This window comes from Ornithorhynchus anatinus, chromosome 7, assembly GCF_004115215.2.
Source record: "Ornithorhynchus anatinus isolate Pmale09 chromosome 7, mOrnAna1.pri.v4, whole genome shotgun sequence".
Taxonomy (NCBI): Eukaryota; Metazoa; Chordata; class Mammalia; order Monotremata; family Ornithorhynchidae; genus Ornithorhynchus; species Ornithorhynchus anatinus.
The window spans coordinates 70,480,914-70,500,295 of record NC_041734.1 but is presented as its reverse complement, the minus strand read 5'-3'; the positions used below and the strand labels follow the sequence as shown (position 1 = coordinate 70,500,295).

General features: G+C 52.3%; 1 protein-coding gene across 2 annotated transcripts in view; it reads left to right on the top strand.

Annotated features, from left to right (window-relative positions):
• Positions 1-632: 632 nt before the first annotated feature.
• AHCYL1 (adenosylhomocysteinase like 1) overlaps positions 633-19,382 on the top strand; it is a 42,449-nt gene continuing 23,699 nt past the window's right edge. Inside the window, exon 1 of one of the 2 annotated variants that reach the window (XM_029068836.2) lies at positions 633-837. In XM_029068836.2, coding sequence (XP_028924669.1) covers positions 712-837 — 126 coding nt within the window. In that variant the 5' untranslated portion in view covers positions 633-711. The remainder of the gene's footprint in view (positions 838-19,382) is intronic. The other variant, XM_029068834.2, reaches the window with a different exon arrangement.

Sequence of the window (19,382 nt, the reverse complement as noted above, 5' to 3'; positions counted from 1 at the left end):
AGATAGAGACAGTCCCTGCCGTTTGACGGGCTTACGGTCTAATCGGGGGAGACAAACAGGATGGATGGATGGATGGATGGATGGATGGATGGATGGATGGATGGATGGATGGATGGATGGATGGATGGATGGATGGATGGATGAATGAATGAATGACGCTAGCCCTAGCAACGCTCCTCCAGGCTCTGGCGGGGGGGCGGGGGGGGGGGGTCTAAGCCAGGTTGGTCCTCGTGCTGAAGGCGCCACCTGGCGGCTCGTCGCCTGCAGCGTCCGGCGGGCCACCGGGCGGCCGCGGCCGGGCTTCAGACGCCAGGCGCCAGGCTCCTGCGCGCTGACGTCTCCCTGCGTCCTCCGCCTTGCGCTCCCCTCCCACCGCCCCGCGCCTGCCAGGACTCGACGTGGCGCGGCCGCGCTCTGCCCTCACAGTGCGTGCCCGCCGCGGCCCCGCGGAGCGCCGTGCTGCTGCTCGGCCGACGGACGCCGGCTCCGACGCCGCAGCGCCTGCCGAGGCCGAGCCGAAGCCGAGCCGAGCCGAAGCCGAGCCGAGCCGAAGCCGAGCCGAGCCGGGGGCCGAGCCGAGCCGAACCCGGGGGCCGAAGCCGAGCCGAGCCCGAAGCCGAGCCCGAAGCCGAGCCGAGCCGAGCCCGGGGTCGGAAGCGGAGCCCGGGGTCGGAAGCGGAGCCGGGCTGTGCGGGGCCCCTTCCCGGCGGGATGTCGCTGCCGGACGCGGTGCCGCTGCCGGCCGCGGGCGTCGGGGACGAGGTGAAGCAGGCCAAGGAGATGGAGGACGCCGAGAAGTTCTCCTTCATGGCCACCGTCACCAAGGCGCCCAAGAAGGTGCGGGGGGCGCGGGGGGCCCGGGGGGCGCGGGGGGCCCGGGGGGCAGCGGGGCAGAGGGCCCAGGGGTCCGGGCCCGCCTTCCTTCCTTCCCTCCCTCCTTCCCTTCCTCCCCGCTGACTCGTGGCGTCCGGAGCCGGGCCTTCGCCTCGCCTCGCCGCCCTTTGTTTCTCCCGGCCCTGACCCTGGGCTCTGCGGCCCGGGGGGTCTTTCCCACTGACTCCACTCAGGGCCCCTCCCCGACAAATCCTTGTACCCCTTCCCACCCCGTGCCCCTTTTTCCATCCCCTTCCACCCCGTGCCCCTTGCCACCCCCTTCCATCCCGTGCCACTTGCCACTCCCTTTCTCCTCGTGCCCCTTCCTACTTCCTTCCACCCCGTGCCCCTTGCCACCCCCTTCCATCCCGTGCCACTTTCCACTCCCTTTCTCCTCGTGCCCCTTCCTACCTCCTTCCACCCTGTGCCCCTTTCCATCCCCCTCCACCCCGTGCCCCTTGCCACCCTCTCCGCCCCCTGCCCCTTGCCACCCTCTCCGCCCCCTGCCCCTTCCCACTCTCTCCGCCCCGTGCCCCTTCCCACCCCCTTTCACCTCCTGTCCCTTCCCATTCCCTCCACCCCGTGCCCTTCCCACCCCCTTCCACCTCGTGCCCCTTCCTACCTCCTTCCACCTCATGTCCTTCCCACCCCTCCACCCCGTGCTCCTTCCCACTCCCCTCCACCCCATGCCCCTTCCCCCCCAGCCCCCGTGCCCCTTCTCACCCCCCCACCCCCTCCCATTCGTGGCCCATTCCCAAGTCCCGCCCTCTCCTCTGTGCCCCACCCCACCCGTCCCCCCCGTCCCACCTCTTAGGTCTCGAGGCAGCCCCCCCGGATCGGGCCGGCGCCCCTCTGCTTTCGGCTTCGGGGGTCTTGGGGATCAAGGCGGGGGGGAACAAGGCTTCCAAGCCCGCAGCTGCCCCACCACTGCTCCGATGGGTCCGGCTGCCGGGGCTCCATCTGCCCCAAAACGAGGAGCAGCGGGGGACAGCCAAGGTGCCCAGTGGGGTCACCCCCAGCCAAGTCCTTCTTGGGGCAGCAGGGCACAGGGTGGCAGAGTGAGGGGCAAGGGGTGGCAAAATGGAAGCCACGCGGTCGGGATCACCTTCCAAGACGTGCCCCTGGTACCAAACGATGGAGAGATGGGAGAGCGGGTACCACACTGGCGACCAGGACAGCAGAGAGGCATATGAATCAAGGCAGCCCCAGGGAGCAGCCCCTTGGTGGACTGCGGGCCAGGATTAATTTCTCCTCCTTCACTGCTTTTCCTGAGGCAGAGCAAGTGGAGTCTATTGTGCCTGGCGAGATCCCTGAGATCTCTGGCAGGTCCTGGGGCCGGGAGAGCAGTGAGCCTGAGAGTCGCATCCTGGATTTTTAGCATGACTAGCGCACAGCCTGGTTTATAAATCTGAATTGATATAAGACTTGGCTGCCTGCAGCAGGTAACATCGAGTGGGAGAGCGCGTAGGCCTGGGATTGGGTTCTGAACTGGCACGAAGACCCAACCTTCCTCGGGCCGCAGAGCTTGCATAAGCCCAGCAAAGGCAGCATTGCGGACGGCCCGGGCACCGGAGGTATTACACCTGGGCAGAGCCGTCTCCCCTAGGAAGGAATCGGAACTTCCAGTCCAGGAGCAGTGTCTGATTCTGGCATTCGATCCCCCTCCTCTTCCTCCCCGCCCCGTACAAGAGACCTGACTTGCCCAGGGAATATTTAATACTACTGAAACGTCAGTGGATTTAGGGGAGAAGCAAAGAACCCCTCCGATCTTGTTGTGGATGGTGTGGTGCTGAGGATTGAGATGTAAAGATTGTGGCCATTCATTGCCTCATACCAGCCCTGTGGAAGTCTTTCCTGATAGAATGCCCAGGAACAGATGGACACATGGTTGGGCTTTTCCCAGGGCCTCCAGGGTAAACTGAAGAAAATTCCATCTCTCGCTGTCTTACTGCTGCTTCGTGCTCACCACCTTAGGCCCATCATCCCTTGGCAGAGAGCCCCGACTTGTAAGATGGTTTGGTGCTTTCGTGCTTTTCCGGGAAATGTCTGTGTTGTCAAAGCCAGGGATTCTGGTCTCGGTTGCCTGAAAATCCACCTGGCCAGCTAGCTGGTGGTTGAGCCGGCAGTGGAAAGTCCCCTGCCTCTTTACTCCCCTTTTGTCTCCTCTTCCTGCTCTTACCCCTTCTCACTTGCCTCCCCTCAACACACTTGTCTCCTTCTCACTCTCCTTGCTACCCTATTTGCTTCCTTTCTCTTTTCCCTGTTCCTCCTCCCCCCACCCAGCTGCTAATGTGCCATGTTGCTAGGTTAAGTGCTCTTGTTTCACGGGCTCAGAGTCCATTAGCTGAAAGAGATCCTACCAGTGATGTGGGAAGACCCAGAGCCCATAATTGGGTCTCTTTTGCCGGTGAACACCTCCCCCAACCCCCTCTGGTTCTCAGCAAGTCTGGCCTTCCTGAAACTCTGGGGTTCAGTTACCTGTAACACTTTGTGATCCTAATTCTTCCTCATCCTCAGTAAAGTCAAGGAGCGTGGCTTTTGCCGATGGACTAGCTGCAGCCCCGAGATCCGAGCTGAGTGGTCCCAGGGGCCAGGCAGAACTGGAGTTGGGAACTTCAGCGGCCACTTCCTCAGAGGGCTGGTTACCAGATTGCCTCTTAGTCTGCCCCAGCAAAGGGCTACCCCAAACTCCCCTTTATTATCATTGTGATATTAGTTAAGTGCTTACTTTGTGTCAAGCCCAGTTCTGCCTGCTGGAGTAGATACAATAATAATAATAATAATAATGGTATTTGTTAAGCGCTTACTATGTGCCAGGCACGTTACTAAGCAGTGGGGTGGGTACAAGCAAATGGGGTTGGAAACAGTCCCTGTGCACATGGGGCTCAGTCTCAATTCCCTTTTAACAGATGAGGTAACTGAGGCACAGAGGAGTGAAGTAATAATGTTGGTATTTGTTAAGCGCTTACTTTGTGCAGAGCACTGTTCTAAGCGCTGGGGTAGATACGGGGTAATCAGGTTGTCCCACGTGAGGCTCACAGTTTTAATCCCCGTTTTACAGATGAGGGAACTGAGGCACAGAGAAGTTAAGTGACTTGCCCCCAGTCACAGAGCTAAGTGGCGGAGCAGGGATTCGAACCCATGACCTCTGACTCCCAAGCCTGGGCTCTTGCCACTGAGCCACGCTGCTTCTCATGTCCAAGATCACACAGAAGACAAGAGGCAGAACTGCAATTAGAACCCACAACCTTCTAACTCCCCAGCCCATGCTCTAGCCACTACGCCTCACTGCTTCTCTACCAGTTGATCAGGTTGGACACAGTCCCTGCCCCACATGAGGCTCATGGCCTAAGTGGGGGCAAAGGGCAGGTATTTCATCCCCATTTACATATGAGGAAACTGAGGCCCAAAGAAGTTAAGTGACTTGCCCAAGGTCACACAGCTAGCAATTGGTAGAGGCAGGAGTAGAGTTCAGGTCCTCTGACTCCCAGACCCATGCTCTTTCCACTAGGCCTCGCCGCTTCTCCCCTTTCTCCTAGAGAAGGAAATGGAGCCAAGTGCCTGGTGAACAGAGCACTACTTCCCCACCCTCACCCTTGCAGCGACTCAGACCAGACCCCAGAAGTGTAGCTCGGATTCGAGGGGCTCAGCTAGCCCCGAGAGGGACCCACTTGGAGTAGTGTTGGGAGGCCGGGCGGTTCCTCCACCGATCTTTGTTCAGAGCCTGAATCCCGACTCTTCTTGCAACTGCTCCATTTTCCCTGGTGAGGAGAAGACCTGCAGCTGGGCCGGATCCCTCAGTGCTGCTCCAAACTGGCCGTCCCTTTGGGTTTGGGAGCTCCGTGGTAATTACTGGAACGTTGGCCCCATTTCAGTGACCCCATTTAGACCTCCTCAGTAGTTGAGAGACCTGATCTAATGGATGTTGAGTATGTGCCTCTTTCTGACCTCCACATACGCTCAGAGAGAACAGGTCCCTTCTGGTCTGGGGCAGATCAATCCACTTTCGGTTGTAGTTTCTCACGAGCCCTACTTCATGGCCCTCAGGAGGTGCACAGTAAATGCTGTTACTACCCTCAGCATTTTGCTTTTGAGTGAGGAGGCTGCTTTGACCTTAGTTTTCTTGATACACCGAGGAGGAGAAATCTCATGTTCTACGGGTTCATGAAAAGGCCAGCTGCGGCTTTCACCAAAGGAAGTAATTTCCTTAGGTGGCTTGGCTAGCCCTGGGCGTAATCCCGGATCTTCCAGTCATCCCCTAGGTGTAGCTCAGGACTCTTCTTCCGTTCAGTTGACAAACTGGGTGAAAGATTTCACACCGGTTCAGGATCTCTCAAACCAACCAATTCTGGCAGTTGCCTCAATTGATTATTGAGTGCTTACTGTGTGCAGAGCACTGTACTAAGCACTCGGGAGAGTACAGTATACCGATATAGCAGACACAATCCCTGCCCACAGTAAGCTTCATTCTAGAGTTGAACAGTTCAGACTTCTTACTCTGTGGTGTCCAAAATGTGTACATCCTCCCCTCCGTGCTCCGTGCTCCATGCTCCGTGAGTTGGATGTGGTGGGTGCCTTCTCCCTGAGAAATCTGATTGTCCATCTTTTTCTGGCTTTAGTTTCTCTCCCCTCCCTTCTTTCCTTCCCCATAGGCTGTATGTGGTGAAACTGCTCTCATTCTCCCATATAATTGGCCATTTGGAAGGAGGCAGATATGTAGTGTTGAACTCAGAGGTGCTCTGGTAGAAATATAACAGGGTCCATCTCTCTGGACTCACCTCGGTCTCCTCCCCACTCTTTTTTCTCCCTCTTCTTCTTCCCTCTTCTGGTTCCCATGGGCCAACCAACCTGGCCACCTTGCCCCTAGCCTCCCAACTACCAATTCACTTTCCTTCTTCCTCTTATCTGTAAATTATTTTTGGCTCTATCTTCCCCACTGCTAGACTGGAAGCCTCCTCGAGGGTAGGGATTGTGTCTCCTAAGACTGTCGTGCTCTTCCAAGGACATTGTACAGTGCTGTGCACCCAGGGGGTGTTCTATAAATGCTGTCAATCGCTAGCCCTGGCCAGCACCTGATCCAGGGGCCGACTTCCTACTCCAGCCGTGGCCAGCATACAGTGGGCTGGAGTGAAAGAGCTGGGACTGCAGTAGGAGAGGGGGCTATCATCTTCTGGTTTCCATCAGCCCAAGAAGCTGCTTGCTCAGTTCGCTTTCCTTGGAGCCCCGCTCCGCCAGCTCTTTCTATTTTTTCTCCTCTGCCAACCCACCAGGCGTATGATGGCAGCAGCGGAGACTGCACCGAGCCTGTGAGCTTCAAGGGCCTCGGAGAATTCTAATAGGCAGCCGTTCTGCAGAGAGAGAGGTGGTTGGCACTACTGCTGTGTGTGGGCTGCCGGTCGGGTGGGACGTTGGGGAGGGAAGCTGGGTCGGGGAGGGTGGGGGGGCCTCTGATTTGGTTAGTTCTTTAGGGCAAAGCTCTCTGCAAGCCACTGGGTGAGGAAGATCCTGAAGTTCTGTACCGTGGCCTTCCCGGTCCCGGCTAGCCTAGAGCCAGTTGGATTCTGAGTTGGCACTGGCCCCAGGACGATCGATCTGTGCTCTCCAGTTTACCGTCCCAGTCTCTGTCCTGAGCTGGAAAGTGAAGAGCTTCCTTTCACCCCGACATCTGGAACTGTCATTCAGGGAAAAGAGCTTCCCCCAACTATCCCCCACCCCATAATAATAATTATTATGGCAATTGTAAAGAACTTACTGTAATAATAATAGATGTATTTATTGAGCACTTACTATGCATCAGGCACTGTACTAAGTGCTGGGGTGGATACAGACACATCAGCTTGGACACAGTCCCTGTCCCTGGCTCACACTTTCAATCCCCAGAGACATGGGGGGAGGCAGGAGAGGAGTTCGATGTGAAAGTGGTAGCATCTAGTTCTTCAGCCTGGCCGGGGAAAGCAACAGAGCACTGGGGCCAAGACCACAGGAAAGCTAGCCCTGGACCCCTGGACCCCCAGACCCCCAGAACCAAGGAGTCGGTGCCCCCTGATTCTTGACAGATGAGGTAACTGAGACACAGAGAAGTGAAATAACTTGCCTAGGGCCACACAGCAGACAAATGATGGAGTCGGGATTAGAATCCATGACCTTCTGACTCCCAGGCCCGTGCTCTACCCACTATGTCAAGCACTGCTGTAAGCGTAGGGGAAGATTCAACTTAGTCGAGTCTGACATGGATCATGGTCTGAGTAGGAGTGTGAACAGATGTTTCATCCCCGTTTTACATTTGGGGAAACTGAGGCACAGAGCAGTGATGTGATTTGCCCAAGGTTTCTCAGTAGGCAAGTGGCAGAATTAGAATTAGAACCCAGGCCCCCTTACTCGCAGGCCCACACTCTATCCACTTGGCCACACTGCTTTCTATGCCACTCAGGTGTTTGCAGGAAAGACTCGCTGGGCTACCCCAGCATTCTGCGCTTCGTGGCCAGAGGATTCTGGGAGGCAGGATAGTAATCCAGAACTATTCCTAGCCGGCTCTCCCCAAGGTCTTTCTCTCAGCCAGCCCACCGGCAAGTGAGGCCCCTAGAGAAAAACTGAGCTCTGAAGTGTGCTGGACAGGTTCTTTGTGAGCATGGAGTGAGTCTACAAACTCTGTTATATTGTACTGTCCCAAGTGCTTTGTACAGTGCTCTGCACACCAAAAGTAATAAATACAATTGATTGACTGAAGTGGTTGCGGGGAAAGTGGCTAACAGAACAGTTTGCCTGGAACACCCTTTTCCTGTCATCAGGAGAAGAGGCAGGTGGCACAATCGAATGCCAGGGAGGCTGAAGGTCAGAGCACCCGCCTCACCTGCAGGGGCAGGGTTCACTGGGCCAGGACGGGAGGTCACGCTCCCAGCCTGCGGCTTGCCTTCCTCAGGGAAGGAACCAGACTGAGGGTCTCCACGTGCTCTCCACCTCCTGGGTTCTCTGCCTCTCCCACTTAAAAATGTCTCCAGGGCCCCGCTGGGGGAGTCGAAGTCATGCCAGTCGGTCCTATCACTTAGAAAGTTTTCTTGAGCGGCGATCGGTCCTGCCAGCCAGGTTCTGCCAGATCCCATCCTGGGTGCGGGAATCTTTTTTTTGACCCGTGGGGACACTTGGCATGAGGAGATTCACTGAGCTTGTTTAAAGACCAAGTCCAAGCTGGATCATTAGCAGTAGTCCCACAGGGCCTGCTGTAGAATGTCCTGAGTTGCCCAGCTATTTGCCCCACCGTCTGGAATCTGACTCCTTTCCACGAGGCTCCACGCGAGATGCCCTGCCTGGAGCCAGATTAGCTGAGCTGGCTCGCACCCTGGCCTGGGCCTGTCTCCCGTGTTTTAGGAATGGTTCTCCCACGCGCTGGGCGATAGTGAGTTCTGTGAACGTGCAGGTGAGGGATTTCTGGAATTTTCCAAACTGCTCAGCAGAGCCCTTCAGGCTGCCAGGGAGACGGGAGGAGGCAGGGTAGGAGCTCGGTGTAAAAGCGGCAACCTTTGGTTCTTCACCCGGCCGGGGCAAGCGGCAGGGTGTTGGGGCCGGAACCACAGGAGAGCTAGCCCTGGACCCCTGGAACCCTAGAACCAGGGAGTCGCTGCCCCCAAGCTGTTGCAGCAGTTGGGAGTGCCGGCCGCAGCGCCCGGCACACGGGTCGTAAGTGCCCTTTGTTAGTGGAGCAGGGTTGGCTGAGGTTCCTGTGGTGGGAGGGGGTGGGGACAGCTGGGGTTCTACTAGGGACAGTGGGAACAGCCTTTGTGAGGCCTGGCCCCATGTCCACCGCCCTGATTTACTGCTGTGACCCAACTGGGAAGCCAAGGGGAAAGAGTCAGATGGAGTCTTGGAGGATGCCAGTCTGTGGGGAACCAGGGCAGTGTCAACTCCAGCTAAGGCCTGGGAACCCACTTGGATCTGAAGTGCTTTAGTGGCTCGTTCCTGCGCCTCCAGCCCAGCCAGGGAAACCTGAATGGACAGAAAACCCCGGGCCAGCCTGACCCTCCCTCAGGCTTTACTGCCCAGCTCTTTCCAGTCACTGCAAACGCATAGTCTGGGCGCCGGGTGACATCTGAGCTCGACCAAGGTATCGTGAGAGGGCGAGGAGCTGAGCCCAGTCTCTGAGAACCGGGACTTTGAGCAAACAGGACAAGGCGGGCCCGATCATTCACCCCATGCAGGGCACGGCCCAACTGCCCCCTTCTGCTGGACCGGATGAGTGGCGAATGTTAATTTCTCCATCTGATCAATACGGTGGCCTTGGTAACGGGCTCCTGGCTGCGGGAGAATCTGCTCACTGCCGGTTTCAGGCGGAACGGGAACAGAGCGGGGAAGGGAACACGCTGTTCTGAGAGTAACAAACTGCCCGGTGATGCCAAGGGAAGCAGCCTGGAGCGGGAGGCTGCTTCTTGGCCCCCAGCGCCGGTGGAACCAGAGAGAAAAGCGTGTAGCCTGGGCAGGCCACGTTCTCACGGGCCAGTTGAGCGTACACCAACTCTGAAGTGGTTCAGAGATCAGGGAAAGCCCCGTGGCTGAGGTAGGGAAACTGGTGGGAGCTAGCAGCTAAACCTAGTGGACCCTGGGAGCCAGAGGACTCCCACCTCTAATCCCACCTCTGCCACTTGTCTGCTGGGTGACCTTGGGCAAATCACTTCACTTCTCAGAGGCACACTGTAATCCCTACTGTAAAATGGGGATTAAGTCTGTAAGCCCCATGTGGGACATGGACTGCGTCCAACCTTGTACCTACCCCAGCCTTTATTACAGGGCCTGGCACAAAGTAAGCGCTTAACAATTCCCATAAAAAAGAGACTTTTAGCCCATTGTCTGGCTTGGTGATTTGAGCTTAGAGGGGCTGCTGCTGTCCCCCGCACCTCCAGTTAAGGGCTCAGATTTTTGCACATTCCCTAATAACCCCACAGGGGGGTGATTAGCCTAGAGCCGGGCATGCGTGGAATGAGAGCACTTTGCCAGTTCTTTTTTTTGAGCTTGGATCAAACTGTCGCAAGACTGGTGCTTTTGTCTCCCTTGGGCAACTCCATCTGCCCTGATACCCGCACTCTGGGTCGACCCCCATCACATGGTCACCGGGTGGCCCAGCAATCTTGCCCCTCTCCTTGTGGCTTCAAGGTTTTGCAACCCATCAGCACCCTATGCCCTACTGACCTCAGGCCTCTATGTCCAGCCCGGGATCCCTGCCCATCTCCCCATCCATGTAAACTGCTGGTTTAGGGGCTTGGGACCGAGAAATAGTGATCCAAGGGGAGCAGGGTTATGGGGACAGTGGCAGAAGCACCCATGAAGCTGTAGAAGTGACTGCTTGCCATCGGTGTGCAAAATCTAAATTCATTATGGGCAGGGAATATATCTGCTAATTATGTTGTACTCTCCCAAGCACTTAGTACAGAGCTCTGCACATAGTAAGCACTCCATAAATGCCACTGATTGATTGGCTCGTCTACTTTCATCTCCATGCCCCTCGAAAGAACCTGTGCCCTAGAAGCCCTTCTGTCATTCATTCAGTTGTATTTATTGAGCACTTACTGGGCTCAGAGCGCTCTACTAAGCTCTTGGGAGTACAGCAGTATCCACCCCAGCACTTAGTACAGTGCCTGGCACATAATAAGCACTTAACAAATACCATCTTAAGCACTTAACAAATGCCGTTATCATCATCATTATTATTGGATCTACTTCTTTCCCACTTCCAGAATATAGCAGAATGTCTCAGGAATTAAGAGATGAAGCCTTGAGGTGGGGAAACTTCTATGTGCCGAGCACCGTACTAAGCGCTGGGGTTGATACAAGATAATCATATTGGTCAGGATCAGTGATGGGCAAAGGTGATATTGAGGATTGGCTGGAAGCAAAATGCCCCAAGAGTTGAGTCCCCTTCAATTCAATCATTCGTATTTATTGAGCGCTTATTGTGTGCAGAGCACAATACTGAAAGCTTGAGGGATTACTATATAACAGAGATGGCTGACACGTTTTTCTGCCTCCAGACTCTAAATTCCTATTGGGCAGGGAAAGTCTTTACCAATCCTGCTGTAGTGTACTCTCCCAAGTGCTTAGTATAGTGCTCTGCACACAGTAATGCTCTAAATAAAGTCCAATGATTGATTGAGGATGGACTAATTACCGCAGGCGAAACCCTTAGGAGACAGGGGAAAGACACTGTCCCCAGGCTGGGAGCACAGATCTCCTGAGTTTGCTCCACTCACCCCTGGCCAGAAAGGGTGGTTTTTAAATCGAGCTGTAGGAGGTGAGGCTGCTTGCTGGACCAGGGTTTAGTGGTGGGTGGTCCAGGGCCCTCTAATAATTCATCTTCCTATTATTATGGTATTTGTTAAGAAGCTCTTACTATGTGCCAAGCACTGTACTGGGCACTGAGGTAGATTCAAAACAATCAGATTGGATTCAGCCTCAATCCAACATGAGGCTCGCGGTCTAAATAGGAGGGAGGGCAGATATTGAATCCCCATTTCCCCATTTTGAATCCCACGAGAAGCAGCGTGGCTTAGTGGAAAGAGCCCGGGCTTTGGAGTCAGAGGTCATGGGTTCGAATCAGCTGTTTTACTGTGGGCAAGTCACTTAACTTCTCAGTGCTTCAGTTACCTCATCTGTAAAATGGGGATTAACTGTGAGCCTCAAGTGGGACAACCTGATTACCCTGTATCTACCCCAGAGCTTAGAACAGTGCTCTGCACATAGTAAGCGCTTAACAAATACCAACATTATTATTTCACAGATCAGGAAACTGAAGCAAGAAGTTAAGTGACTTGTTCAAGGTCACATGGCAGGCAGCTGGCAGAGCCAGAATTAGAACCCAGGTCCTCTGGCTTTCAGGATCATCCTCCTTCCACTAGGCCACGCCGCTTCTCTGAAAAACTTGAGGGAAGAGGGCGGTATGCTGGCCGCAGGCCTAGAGCAGAGCGAGACGTGTCCATGGAGAACCATGGGGGAAATTGAATTTAGGGAAGTGAGAGAGGAAATTATAGAGGAAGCCCAGTCTTTATGCAGAATTGGATGGGTTCTAAAGCCCCCTCCCCCCCAACCCTGCTCCATCTGGGGTCGAACGCAGCCTCTGGCCAAAGTCATTCCAAGGTGGCCCTGTGCAAGCCTACTCCGGTTCCTGAGAGGGAAGTGGAACTTTCCAAGCCTTTCCCAGGTGAACCGACACTGCAGGTGAGCTGAGCCCCTGCTGTGCTCCCCCATAGGGAAGGACGGATGGACGGACGGACGCAGTAGCCCTCGCTGAGCTTCTCCTCCATCCAGGGGAGAAGCAGCGCTTTCTGCTTACTCTTCAAAGAAGTGGGCAGGCCTAGTTTAAGCTTCCCATCCCACAGAACGTAAACGTTCCCAGACTGCTTGCTGCGGGATCGGGGGCCAATCTCATAACCTCTCCGTGCTGCCCTTCCTGATCTGTAAAACGGGGGTGGTGATAGAGAAGCAGCAGGGCTTAGTGGATGGATCACGGTCCTGGGAGTCAGAAGAACTTGGGTTCTAATCCTGGCTCTGCCACTTGTCTGCTGGGTGGCCTTGTGCATTACTATTATTATTATTATCATTATTATCTGGCCATAGTAAGTACTTCACAAATACCACGTTTATTATTATTCATTCACTAGTATTTATTGAGCGCTACTATGTGCGGAGCACTGTACTAAGCGCTTGGAATGTACAAATCGGTAACAGAGACAGTCCCTGTACTAGTATTATTATTGCTTATTATTATACATGTCTCCTCCCTAACTTCCAGGGATGTGGTCAGGACAAGATGAGATTGATCACTAATGTGAAGGTGTTTTGGAAAAATTAAAATGTTCAACAGAAATTTAAGAAAGCAGGGAAAGGGCCATCTTAACTGACCTTGTCAATCAGTCAATCATTTGTATTTATTGAGCACTTACTGGGTGCAGGGTGCCGTACTAGTGCTTGGGAGAGTATGGTATAACAGAAGTGATATTCACGTTCCCTGCCCACAAAGAGCTTACAGTCTAGAGTGGGAGGCAGGTATTAAATTATGAAAATGGACCTAAGTGCTGAGGGTGGGGTGAGTAAAAGGTACAAAAGGTACATGTTAGAGAAACAGCATCGTGAAGTGTATAGAACATGGGCCTGGGAGTCAGAAGGTCATGGGTTCTAATCCTGGCTCTGCCACTTGTCTGCTCTGTGACCTTGGGAAAGTCACATCACTTCTCTGGGCCTCAGTTCCCTCATCTGTAAAATGGGGATTGCGTCTGTGAGCCCCACATAGGACAGGGACTGTGTCCAACCCAATCTGCTTGTATCCACCCCAGCGCTTAGTACAGTGCCTGGCACATAGTTAAGCGCTTAACAAATACCATTATTATTATTATTGTCGTTATTATCATTACAAGTCCAAGTGCCAGGGCAATGCAGGACGGGGAGGGAGTAGGGGAAATGAGGGTTTAGGGGTTGTAGTTTGGGGGCTTCTCATGGTGAATCTCTCCAGCGAATGGCCAGTGGGTGGAGCCAATTCTCCATTCGTTCAGTGGAATTTATTGAGTGCTCACTGTGTGCAAAGCCCTGTACTAAGCGCTTAATCAATGGTATTTATTCAGCACTTACTGTGTGCAGAGCACTGTAATAAGCACTTGGGAGAGTACAAAATAATAGAGTCGGTAGACACCTTCCCTGCCCACAATGAGCTTGCACCATCTCCTCCTACTGCTGTTTATCCTACTCGCTCTCCTCCAGGGCCTGTTCAGGTCGCTGGAACTACGGGCGGCTGGTTCTTGCTCCTGCATCTTCCAATGACTCTCTGCTTTCCATGGCGTAGTGGATCAGGCACGGGCCTGAGAGTCAGAAGATCATGAGTTCTAATCCAGGCTCCGCCACATGTCTGCTCTGTGACCCTGAGCAAGTCACTTCACTTCTCTGGGCGTAGTTGCCTCACCTGTAAAATGGGGATTAAGAGTGTGAGCCCTACGTGGGACAGGGCCTGTCCGACACGATTTTCTTGTATCCGTCCCAGCGCTTTCATTCTTTCAGTCATATTTATTGAGCGCCTACTATGTGCAGAGCACTGTACTTAGCGCTTGGGAAGTACAACTTAGCAGTAGAGACAATCCCTGCCCACAACAGGCTTACAGTCTAGTACAGTCGAGCACTTAGTACAGTGCTTGGCATATAGAAAGCGCTTAACAAATACCACTATTATAATTATAATTATTATTAGATAGGTGAAGATCCAGGTGGGAAAATGCCCTGGGGGAAGCTTTGGTCGCCATTCTTTCTCATGAGGTCTGTTCAGTAGATGAAGTGGGAGCAAGCAGAACTCGTCTCTGAGAACCTTTCACTCAGAGAGACTTTTTCTCCTCTTAGACTTGTGTTATCTGGATGCTAGTCAATCAATTTTTTTAATGTTATTATTAATAGTTATAACAGTGACCGTAGTTTGTGTTAACAGCTTCCTATGTGCCAAGCATTGTACTAAATGCTGGGGTAGATGCAAGATAATCAGATCCTACATAGTGCTCACATTCTTAGTAGGGAGGAGAACAGGTATTAAATCCCCATTTTGTACCCGAGGGAACTGAAGCCAGAGAAGTAAAGTGACTTGCCCAAGGTCACACAGCTGACAAGTGGCAGAGCTGGACTTAGCAACCCAGGGCCTTCTGACTCCCAGGCCCAAGCTCTAGCAGCTAGGCCACACTGCTTCTGGGAAAGGTTACCTCGGCTGGGATCCCTCCAATGGCTCTGAATGCTGTATTTGGTGGCACGCAGCCGCCCGCCCGGGCCCCACGAAGTGCATCCGATCACAGTAAAAACAAAGAGCTCCTCATTGGAGTCCCACCTACTGCCTTTGCTGAGGATTGGGTTGCAGCACGTCTTACCTTAAATCCCCAAAACACGTCTTGTTCCTGGAACTGGAACCCACCCTTTTCTTCAGCCTCTATGATTGCTGGGCACGTTTTGGACTCTGGGCATGGAAGACTTGAGAAGAAGCATGGCTTAGTGGAAAGAGCACAGGCTTGGGAGTCAGAGGAAGTGGGTTCTGGTCTCGGCTCTGGCACTTGTCTGCTGTGTGACCTTGGGCAATTCACTTAACTTCTCCATGCCTCAGTTACCTCATCTGGAAAATGGGGATGAAGACTGTGAGCCCCACATGGGCCAACCTGATTACCTTGTGTCAACCCCAGAGCTTAGAACACTGCTTGGCACATAGTAAGCCCTTAACAAATACCACAATTATTAAGACTTCATTCAGCCAAAGGCTGCAGGGTCCTTGAAAGAGAGACGTGGCCACCATGTCCTCAGAAACAAAGCCTTAGTTGTCATAATGGTGGTATTTAAGTGCTTGCTATGGGCCTTCAAGCGCTGTAGTAAACACTGGGGTAGACAACATTGTAGTCATATTGGACACAGTCCCCAGAGCTCACAGTCTAAGGAGGAAGGAGAACGGGTTTTGAATCCCCATGTTACAGATGAGGAAACCAAGGCATGGAGCAGTTAAGTGACTTGCCCTAGGTCCACAACAAGCAAGTAGAATAGCCAGGATTAGAGCCCAGTCCCTCTGATTCCTTGCTCTTGGACCTGGAGGTCACATTTCCTCTACCAGGATTTGATTGATTGACTGATTGGGCAGCTGTAGCAGAATGGTGACAAGCCCCTTAGCAGTGTGGTATGGTGGGTAGAGCATAGGCCTGGGAGCCAGAGGGACCTAGGTTCTATTTCTGGCTCTGCCACCTTGGGCAAGTCACTTAACTTCTGTGCTCTGGTTACCTCATCTGTAAAATGGGGATTTAAGACTGTGAGCTCAGACTGTGAGCCCCATGTGGGACATGAACTGTGTCTAACCTGATTACCTTGTATCTGCCTCAGTGCTTAGAACAGTGCCTGGCATATAGTAAGCACTTAACATATCATTAAAAAAAAAAGGCTGGCATTCTTCTGTTTTCAGCTCTTAGAAAAGTGCCTGGCACATAGTAAGTACTTAATAAATACCAAAAAAACCCCAAGAATCTTGTTTTTAAAATCACTCTAGAAATCAAAGTCTCTGCTGGTAGTGATAGATCATTTTACTAATCCTTTGTGTGTGGCAGCCTTGTGATTTTGAAGGTCAGGAGACCCAGATTCTAGACCCAGTTCTACCACTGACCTTGGGCAAGTCATTTAAATTCTCTTTGCCTCAATTTCTTTATCTGTAAAACGGGGAAAACAATGCTTGTCCTTCCTCCCTCTTACTTGGACAAGGGCGGTCTCATCTGATTCTCTCGTATCTACCCCAGTGCTTAGGCATATAGTGAGCACTTAATTCTGTAAGAAGTTGTTAATTTTAAAAATTAGCATGAAGAAGAATCCAGCTCCATGATCTCGCACTGAGGAAAGTAGTGTTACTTTTATTATTATTATTATTAGATGGGTGAAGATCCAGGTTGGAAAATGCCCTGGGGGAGGCTTTGTTCACCATTCTTTTTCATGGGGTCTGTATCAGGAGAGGATGCTCACAGTTGAAACTATGATTCTTTCAGAAATTTGATTATATGATCGTCTCCTGGTTCTCCCCCTATCTCTTTGGCCACTCCTTCTCAGTCTGCTTCACAGGCTCTTCTAAACTAGGAATCCTTCATGGTTCAGTTCTGAGTCCCCTTCTATTCTCCATCCACACCCACTCCTTCGGAGAACTGATTTCGATCCCATGGCTTCAGTTGCCACCGCTACGCAGATGATTCCCAAGTCTACCTCTACAGCCCTGAACTGTCTTCTCTGCAGTCCCCTATTTCCTCCTGAAAATAGAATTCTTCATCTTTCCCATCATTGTAGACAGCACCACTATCCTCCCTGTTTCACAAGCTCATAACTTTGGCATTATCCTGTTCAGTTTGTCACAAATCCTGTCGGTTCTGCCTTCACAACATTGCTAAAAATCTGCCCTTTCCTCTCCATCCAAACTGTTATTCTGGTAATCTAAACACTTAGCCTATCCCACCTTAACTACTGCATCAACCTCTTCTCTGACCTCCCTACCTCCTGTCTCTCCGTATTCCACTCCTTTCTTAATTCTGTTGCCTGAATCATTTTTATAAAAAAAAGTTCAGTCCACATCCCCCCACTTTTCAAGAACCCCCAGTGGTTACTCATCCACCTCCCCACCAAACAGAAATGTCTTTTCAGAACTCCTCAGGTTCCTCAGCTTGTCCTGAGCAAATGGAGCGATTGAACCTTGTAAACTCTTCATTATAACCCACAAAATCCCCTGCAGCTTGTGAAAAGGTTTTCACTGAAAGCACCTTTCCTGGGTTAGGGAAGAGGGTGAATCTGACTGATGAGGAGAAAAGGTTAGAAATCATTTCCCAGGATGGTATCTTTTAAACTCAAGAAAAGAGAAGTGGGAAACCAGTTTTTCAAACGTGCCTAAACTGACTGAATTAATAATAATGGTGGTAATTGTTAAGCACTTTACTGTGTACCAATCACCTCAGTAAGTGTTGGAGTAGGTACAAGGTAAAAGAAGTTGGACACATTCCCTGTGTCATGGGGCTCACAGTCTAATTGTGAGGGTGAAAGGTGTTAAATCCCCATTTTACAGATGAGGAAACAGAGACCCAGAGAATAATAATAATAATGATGGCATTTATTAAGCGCTTACTATGTGCAAGCACTGTTCTAAGCACTGAGGTAGATACAGAGTAATCAGGTTGTCTCACCTGGGGCTCACAGTCTTAATCCCCATTTTACAGATGAGGTAACTGAAGCACAGAGAAGTTAAGTGACATGCCCAAGGTCAAACAGCAGGCAAGTGTCAGGGCCAGGATTAAAACCCAGGTCCTCTGACTCCTTAGGCCATTTCCCCTAGGCCATGTTCTTATCAAAGAGAGACTAAATTTTCCAAGTTAGAGAAGCAGCCTGACCTAGTAGATAGAGCATAGGCCTGGAAGTAAGAAGAACCTGCGTTCTAATTCTGACTCCGCCACTTGTTTGCTATGTGACCTTGGGCAAATCACTACATTTCTCTGGCCTCAGTTAGTTCATCAGTAAAATGGGGGATTAAGACTGAGCCCCATGTGGGACATTGGCTGTGTCCAACTCGGTAAGTTTTTATTTACCCCAGCGCTTAGGACAGTGCCTGACACATAGTAAGCGTATAACAAATACCATAACAAAAGTGTTTCCCATTGTGCGGGATAAAAGGCTTCACATTTCCTAGAGCTGTTAAAAAAAACACAAAACCCAGTCACCTTAGTGCTCTTCTGTCCTTGAAGGAATGAAACCTCATAATAATAATAAGTATTGTTATGGTATTCATTGAGCATTGTGTTAAGTGCCAGTGGAGATACAAGATAATTAGGTGAGAGCCAGACCCCATCTCACAGGGGACTCACATTTGAAGAAGGAGGGAGAACAGATGTCTTATCTCCATTTCACAGCAGAGGAAACTGAGGCCCAGAGAGGTTATGGACTTGCCAAGGCGTTACAGCAGGCCCGGGGCAGAGCTAGAATGCAAGTCAGGTTCTGACTCCTATGTCCTCTCTGCTTGGGTCTCCCCTATTTCCAGCGTGACCCTGAGCACAAAGAATCACTAAAATTCTCAACTTTGCTCCAGTTGGGCTTGGATCCTGGAACAATTACCGCTGTGGTTAAAGAGTAACCCTTAAAATCCCATTTGTTTTAACGTTGAGTTGCGTCTGGTCTCGTCCTTGAACCGACCCTTTACTAAAAGTCTGAGGTGTGCTGTAGTTTCTGTTCCATTGATCTCGGGCATGGTGCCCGCTGGGCTATTCTGCCACCGGGGGCCAGGTGCCTGCATGTAGAAAAAACCCTTTCCAAGATTTACCCGTCACTGTGCCTTTGCCTCTCAATGGCCCAGCTGAGGCTGCCCGGGCAATTGGCTGGCTGCATCATGGCTTCCATCCAGTCCCAAGCCGTGTGAACTGGGTGGTGGTGGGGGAGACCTAGGACCTTTCGTCCGTAACCAAGCTTGTGGGTGAGAGCAGAGAGGCCAAGCCAGGGGAGAGAAGGAACTTCCTCTCCAAAGCTCCAATCCAGTTCCGCTTCTTTCATCCAAAAAGTCACCCAGAGGGTTCCTTCCCCCGGCCCCTAGCAAGCCCTGCTCTCGTATCTTTCCCTCCTCCCCCGACTGCCCTGGGACACCCTCATCTGTGTTGCCGCTGAAACCCTATGTTGGAGGTTTGAGGTTGGCCTGTAGAGATGCAGATCTGGGGCAAGAACAATCTGCTTGGTTTGGTTGAGTGGGATCTGCAAGAGATGTCGCTCCTCCACTGCCAGCTGGGCATTTTCTAGGGTCCAGCCAAGGCGGGGAAGCTGGCGAAGGTGGGGCATGGGATCCCACAGCCCTACCTATGGATCTTGTAGTCTGCGGACCCTCGGCTGAGCCCATAACCCAGAAGTCGATGGATCGAAAGCCACGTCTGCTTGTTGCTCTCCAACTCAACATGTCTAAAGCGTAGTCTACGCTGTAGACTGTAAGTTCGTTGTGGGCAGGGAATGTCTGTTGTATTGTGCTCTCC